The sequence below is a fragment of the Arvicola amphibius genome, chromosome 6, assembly GCF_903992535.2.
Source record: "Arvicola amphibius chromosome 6, mArvAmp1.2, whole genome shotgun sequence".
Classification (NCBI taxonomy): Eukaryota; Metazoa; Chordata; class Mammalia; order Rodentia; family Cricetidae; genus Arvicola; species Arvicola amphibius.
The window spans coordinates 29,917,402-29,924,921 of NC_052052.2; the positions used below are offsets into that span (position 1 = coordinate 29,917,402).

The 7,520-nt window shown below is 46.7% G+C and overlaps 1 protein-coding gene across 3 annotated transcripts in view; it reads left to right on the forward strand.

Annotated features, from left to right (window-relative positions):
* The window catches only part of Nfyc (nuclear transcription factor Y subunit gamma), a 64,868-nt gene extending 58,085 nt beyond the window's left edge, over positions 1-6,783 (forward strand). For all 3 annotated transcript variants that reach the window (XM_038333507.1, XM_038333509.1, XM_038333508.1), the window contains exons 8-10: positions 2,510-2,617; positions 4,907-4,966; positions 5,952-6,783. In XM_038333507.1, coding sequence (XP_038189435.1) covers positions 2,510-2,617; positions 4,907-4,966; positions 5,952-6,071 — 288 coding nt within the window. In that variant the 3' untranslated portion in view covers positions 6,072-6,783. The remainder of the gene's footprint in view (positions 1-2,509; positions 2,618-4,906; positions 4,967-5,951) is intronic.
* Positions 6,784-7,520: the final 737 nt, after the last annotated feature.

Below are 7,520 nucleotides of genomic sequence, written 5' to 3' on the forward strand. Positions count from 1 at the left end.
AGATGGTTGGATCAGTATTGTGGGTGTAGAAATTGAACCCATGTCATGGAAGAGCAGCTGAGCTATCTCTCCAGTCCCATGTTCTTTTATTTAAAAAACAGAAAACAAAAACTAAAATGAACAAGCAAACAAAAAACTGTCTTAACACTTGCAAAAACTCTACATTGATCATTTTGCAACCAAAATTGGAAAGCGTAGAACAGTCCTCCATGAAACAGAGTCTGATAGGAATCCACTTGGACTTGCTTTGCTACTTCCTCTCTGAAGCAAAGCCCAAAGAGCACCTTTTACTCAGTCTGGGAACTTTTCTTAAGTTATGAGGTAACAGACTCAAGCAAAAGTAAGTGTAGGAAGGTGGAGTTTGTAAGTATGTCTCACTCCGCTTCTTTGTATGAGCCAAAACAAGGCCATTTAACCATAGCCCCCATCTTGGAGTAGTAACTCCCTCCCTCTGTGGAACAAACCATTGGTCCAGAAGATTTGTTACAGAATCTTCCTATAAGTAGTTATCTTGACTGTTCTCAGACACCCTCTCAGAAGTTGACATTTCTAGACTCTTGAGGCTGCTCAGCAGGGTGTGTAATAGGGGTGACTTCAAAGCAGAGACTTTACTTCCCTCACAAAAGCTAAAGGGAGAGGCTTGTTTGCTGAGGAACTTGGGCCAGGCAAAGCCACAAGGGAGCAATAGGCCTGTTGTTGAAGGGCTAAAGATCAGGGCAACTCTGGGTTTCTCAAGCCTAGCAAGCAAAGCCTCTTCTGTCACAACCGTTTGGAACCACTTGGCTGCCCTGGGAGTTTCTGCAGGTGTCACCTCCCACTAGAAAATCTTAAATATTTGTGACTGTTAGGAGCCTTACCTAGACCTGGGACAAGGCTTTAGTTTTTCACCACAGGATTTTTGGCGCCTTTGGTGACTTCTAATTAGACCACTGTCAGTCTGAGCAGGTGAAATTTCCAAATACTTTGATCCACAGAAGTGGCTTGATGCCAACTGGAATCTGCAGTATAGATTTGGTAAAAAGGAATCCGGTTACAGTTTCCCAACAGCTCCTCTCAGCTCAGAAGTGGTTCAGGTCATGGTACACTCGCTGCATTTCCATTGAGCCAGATCTTTAACATCTGTGTCTCAGAATTTTGACCATGACCTAAGTTAAAGGCTAGGGGTAGAGTGCTTGCCTAGCTTCTATGAAGCTCCCGTTTGATCCCCACCGCTGTTTAAACTGCATGCTTGTAATCCCAGAACTTCGGAGGTAGAGGCAGGAGGATTAGTTCAATGTCAGCCTTGCTTATATAGTGATTTCAAAGCCAGCCTGGGATGCCTGAGACCCCTGTGTCTTTAAAAAAACAAACAAACAAAAAAACAAAACAAAAACAACCCCCTAAAAAACTTCCATTTTTCTTGATGGTTCAAATCCTTTGAGGTCAGCATCACAGAAAAACATTTGGTGTAGCAATGCATGTAGGGCGCAGCTTTAGCCTGTCAGCACTTTCCTCATGGAAGTAGGGTTCTGCAATGGAGTTAGCTTTTTTTTTTTTTTTTTTTGGAGTTAGCTTTTAAAAGCCAGGAAGACGCATGTGCAGGCATAGCAATATGATACTATGTGTCTGAGGAAATCTTCCTTGTGACAGAAGCAAACTGAACAGCCAGGAGATTGCTTTCTGGGCCCCTAGATAGAGACAGATCAAGTTACCTTGTGCTCCCAGGAACTTTCAGCCCCTAAGTTGTGGGTGTGCGCAGCCACCATCCTCATTTCCCTTTGTATCTGCTTAGCCACAGACCTCAGTAACTGTCTCCTTCCTCCCTTCATCCCCTGCTCACAGAGGAATTCTAAGAGCACACAGTTCAGTGTAGGCTGTAGTGTTACTGTGTCATTTGAGGCTCCATTGTAAGCACAAAGAGCTCTGGGGACAGTTTTGTAGTTTTGGTTTCCCTTAGTGAGGGTTTTTTGTGAGAGTTTACTGACTCGGCTTCCCTTGGGGAGCATTTGGCCAGAAGCTAGAGCTGAACATCAGAGATCTTCATGGTCCACAGACACTCCCCTCCCCACGCCCCACTCCCTCCACACTGGTCCTGAACCTTGGGGACAGAGAAAGTAAAGTGGGGCCAGGCTTTTCCTCCAAGATGAGTTGAATGACTTGAATTGACAGCCATCTGTTTTGGGCACCTGGCAAACCTGGAACTGTTGACAGTGGATGGATGGCAAGAAAGATCCGCACTTGAAGCCCAGTCATTCTGAAGTGTTAGGTAGTCTCAGAAAAGCCTCAGGTCAGCTCTGATCAAATAGCCAGCTGCTAACAGATGAGCATGTTGCCATATTAGGGCATGCTCTTTTGTGTGGGGGTGGGGTGCTCTTCTTGTTCTGACCTCTGTTTAAAAGGGCTTTTGTTCAGGGTAGGCTTCTTTGAGGGACTTGCAGGGCATGGGCAATCCCTAAATCTGGTCATGGAAAATGTGTCTATACGAGACTGTGCTCAGACTGCTATGGTCTCTGTCTCTGCCTTGTCCTAGGTACAGCTGAATGCCGGCCAGCTGCAATATATCCGCTTAGCCCAGCCTGTGTCAGGTACCCAAGTTGTGCAGGGACAGATCCAGACACTTGCTACCAATGCCCAACAGGTATGTACACTGGAGAGGGACAAGAATCTGCTGGCCAACTTTTAGCAAAGAGACTGCTGAGAACACAGTTCTCGTTACCTTGTCCTTCGGCAAGAACCAGTCACCCCAAACCTTTATGTGGTACCCAGGAACAGATGGGATTGACCGGACAATTGGATTCACACTGTGTTTCTTAACATCTTGCTATTGAGGGGCAAAGGCACAGACAGTGTATATCAAAAAGAGGCTGGGTATGGGTCCTTTCATGTCAGGCTGGAGGAAGCATAATTACCAGGCTGTGTTCCACCCTAAGCCCCAATGGCAGTTGTGTTTTGGTATTTCTTGTGCCCTTGGGAAAGCATGCTTAGTTTAATTTACTCTATAGGCAGACTCAGCCAGAGAAATCACCCCTTTTCTCCTCCCTGTCTTACAGTCTTGAAGACTCTGAGTCATAGGTACCAAAGGAACTACCTACTCCAGGCCTTGGGAGCCTAAGGGCCATGGTCGTCATTTGCAGATGATGGGGACAGTGGTAAAGGGGATGTATTGTTAATGGATCCTTTTGCCTCAGACCCAAAAAAAGCAGCAATCGTTTAAGAGCTGGACCCGTCTGGCCTAGTTGCATTTCTGGTGATGTATCTATTGACAGTGGTGACAGAGCTCAGTTAGAGCAGGTCTCCAAAGATCTCATTTGGGAAAATGTGAGGAATGAGCCAAAAGTAAGCTTCTGAGCTCCATGTCACCTCTGGGGTCGTTAAAGGGTTCTTTCCATCCCTGCGATCTGCTTGTCTATGGACCCCGACTTTCCATTAGTTTCTTGGGTCTCAGCGACACTTCTCTGAAACTGGTAATGCAGCTGGGCGGTGGTGGCGCACGCCTTTAATCCCAGCACTAGGGAGGCAGGGGCAGGTGGATCTCTGTGAGTACGAGGCCAGCTTGAAAAAAAAAAAAAAAAAAAAAGACTGGTTATGCCATGAGCCCATTTCCTTTTACATTTTCTTTAAAAGCATGTAAGATTTTTTTTTTTTTTTTTTTTTTTTTTGTCATTTTCTTGAGATCCAAGAAGCCTTTTTGTGGCATGGAAACAGAAGGAAGTGAGAAGGGTTTGTGGTTCCTCCACTGCCAGTTTGGGCAGTAGAAGCCAGAAAGTGGAGAGAAGGGCAGAGTCAAGAAGTGGATTCTTTGAGGGCATTTAAAATCTCTATGATGTAAATTTACAGCTTGGTACCTAGTAGGTGCTCAATAAATGTTTGTTGAATGAATGCTGGATAAAATACATGTGATTTAAAGGTAAATAGCTACTGTAAATAGCAGTGTTGCTGGCTTCAAGGCACAGTTGACTTTAATCTGTGAAAACTGTCAGTATGTCTCAGGTTTATTCGTTTATCCTAAAGGCATTTCTGCAAGACTGACTGTTTTAGGGTAGTATGTAGATTAATCATAGCTGCTATTATCAAACAGCTTATAGACCTACAGTAGGAGACAGACGTAGAATAAGCAAACCCTTCTTATCTGCCCCGTTTTTGGTCCTGGTAGCCTCCTTGGTTGGCTAGCAGGAGCTGTTTTGAGCCATTGTAAGGACACACGAGAGGGCAAGCTTTACCTGAGAGATTGGCTCTGATGATTCCAAAAGCTGGTACAGAGGCTGTTGCAGGTTGTGCGTTCCCCAGAGATGTAGGTGCACACACCCAGTTTACCCAGCTCTCCCAGCAGTTGTCATCATATTATACAGCTCCGCTTGTCAGGATGAAGTCCTTGAATAAGATGGGAAGTTTGTGGGTTAAATGTTTTTCTTGCTGTACACTGAGTGTCGGGGAAAAAGTGCTTCGTGACTTGTTACTGTGAGGACTGCAAAGGCCAAGGCTGCTGCTCACTAGGGTATTTCATATTGCAGTCACATAATCTGATACGAGTTTGCTTTGGAGCCCACCTTCCAAGGACGAAATGGAGCTCTCACTGCTTTGCCTTTCATTTTGCAGTTTGCCTTAACTGACTGAAAAATAAACTCTTACGGCTTCTGTTCAAAGCCATAGTATTAAGTTAAAGCTGAGGAGCTGTGTGGCCTTATTGAACCTCAGACCTGAGGGGAGAGGGTGGTTATGGTGTGCCTGTGTGAGACCAGATCTCTGCAAGCCCTCAGTGTAAGGCAACTGGGCGAAACTCTTGCTTACAGTTCTTTGTGAAGCACCTGCTCAGTGGCAGGCTTCATTCTGAGCACTTTGTAGACCTTGTGTCATTTGGTTTTCATGTGGTGGGTGATAGACAGACCCTGCAGCTAACATGCCTGCTCTGTCCTCTTGCTTCCCACAGATCACACAGACAGAGGTCCAGCAAGGACAGCAGCAGTTCAGCCAGTTCACAGATGGACAGGTAGGGACCCAGCCTGAGTTGGAGTCTAGGGATGCAGATGGCATGTGGGTTTGAATGGTAGGTCTATTGTCTGACTCCCTGATAGTGGACAGAACATTCTTAATACAAGTAGTGGTCCTTTAGATCTACAGACAGTGTGAGCCAAGAAACAAAAAGAACAAAATATGTTAAATGTTAAATAGGCCAAACTGCCACCCTTCAGATGTGCCTCTTTTGGGCTTACTCAGTTGTTGGTACAGAGCCAGCACTAGAATGCAGATTTTCTGTTTCTTCCTCTGGGGCTGTTTTTTCCTAAACCAAGATACTTACATGTGTGGATTAGTTCAAATAAAAGAACATGTGACCTTTTGAGCATTCTTGTATCCCTAAGAGGGGCCTTTTCTGTTGACCTGCTTTTCCCTCACAGCATGGTCCCAGGGTCCACTGAGGATGAGATAGGCATGTTCTGACTTATGTTCTCTGCTGCTCAAAGGGAGAAAAGTCAGACTCTGGCTCTTTGGTTTCTTCCAGGACCAGGGCTAGACTCTTGGCCCAGGGCTCCAGTGGGTGGTTTCTTTTGGGGACCCTGAGAAATCAGGCTGGGCAGGCCTAACATCTTCTCTCTGATGGGCTTGGTTGGCGTATAATTTTAATACCAGGCTATATCCTTGAGTAGAGCCCTTGGAGGAAAGGAGGAGGGTGGCCCCTGGTTTGCCAGGTGCTAGTACCATGGCTAAGTGCTTGTGCTTGTCAGAGCAAAAAGTGATGCAGCAGGTGTGGCTCTGCACTAATTGGAGAGCACAGAGAAGTGACAGACACCGGAAGTGCAACTCCCCTATCTACTAAACTACCTCCCATGGTAGCTGGTGCCTCCTGTGTCTGCTGCTTCTTCTTCCTCTTCCCTCTACTAGTTAAGGTGTCTGGGACCCATTCCAGTAGGAAGACTACAGAGAACTGCTTGCTTCTATCCCAGGAATGACCTCACTCTCCTCTCTACCCCTTGCAGCAGCTGTACCAGATCCAGCAAGTCACCATGCCTGCAGGCCAAGACCTGGCCCAGCCCATGTTCATTCAGTCAGCCAACCAGCCCTCCGATGGGCAGACCCCTCAGGTGACTGGAGACTGAGGGCCTAAGCTGGCAAGGCCAAGGACACCCAACACAATATTTGCCATAGAGCCCCAGGTGATGGGGACATAACCTCCCTCATCAGAGGACCCGGGACTTCAATGCCTCCTGCAGGCTATGATACTGGTGCACTACTTTCCACGCCTGGGGACTAAGATTCTACAACAGAAAGATGCAATATTTTTTATTTTCTTTTTCTTTTTTCCATTTTTGTCTCCAAGGAATCAATATTTCAATATATTGAGCTGTGTGTCCAATGCTATAAAATGAGAATATTAAATAACATATTTATGGCATTTTCATGAAGTGTGTGGTTGAGGAAATAATTCTCTTTGTTTCCTGGCTTGGGCTCACACTGCCACTGCTAAGGGGCAGCCCGTGCTCGTCCTTCCCAGAGGTGCACAGGGTTTCCACTCTGCCAGTTCTGCCCTGAACAGGTCAGACCTTTTCCACCAGCGTTGCTGTCTGCCCCTTACCCAGATCCCTCTGCATCCAGAAGCCATGGAAACATTCCTTGCCTGTGGGCCATGAACTGATTCTCCACAGAAAGCTGGTTTCCTCCCCAGCCCGTCTGTCCAGACCCAAGGAGACCAGGACATTGTGCTCTGCTCTGCCCACTGTTTTATTTTTTGAATACATTAAAGATTGTGCTCATCTCCGTTGCTGCATGGACTTCAAACTGCATGAAATGCAATAAATCTCCTTTTAGGTACTTGAGAGTCTGTTTCTGTGTCTGGGGACATTCATGGGGCCGACCACTCACTTGGAAGAGGCCTGGAAAGGCTGGTTTGTTTTCAGGTTGGCTGTCAGGGAAAGTGTACCACTTGTGAGGGGCAGGTGTTCAGAGTCAAAGGAACTCAGTGCAACACACGTGGGTTCAAACTGTCTTACTATGACTTCATCAGAACAAGGCTCCTGCTCACCCAAGTGGACCCCTTTGTGATGTCGTGAGGACATTTCCTGGAAAGCACTAACTCCTCCAGCAATAAGGACCCCAGGACATCTCTGCAATCTTCATGGCACACAGTGGCTCCTGCCATTGCCTGCTGTAGTTCCAATTACCAAAGACCTGGATCTGCCATAGCCTTTTGTCATCCATCCGATGAGGGCTTCTGTGGCCAAAACCTGCTTCCTGTCCACTGAACGGGGGCAACAGGAAGGGCCAGCAGTGAGCCATCTTTCTGATGTCTTTGTCTTTTTATTTACAACCAGCGTTGGGCTTGCTGTCACGGGGAAGATAGTGAGCCGAATGCCAGGAGAAACAGAGATCAGTTTGCCAGTAACTCCCTGGGGTTTGAGCTCAAAGGATAAAGTGCAGGGAAGAGGCTGATTCTAGACCTTTCCAGCTCAGGCCTGGTATCCTTAGGATTCCCTGGCCACAGACAGTTCACTGCAAACCTGCACGGGAGGGTGGGCATTGGCACAGGAAAATCAGGAAAGTTTCATGGT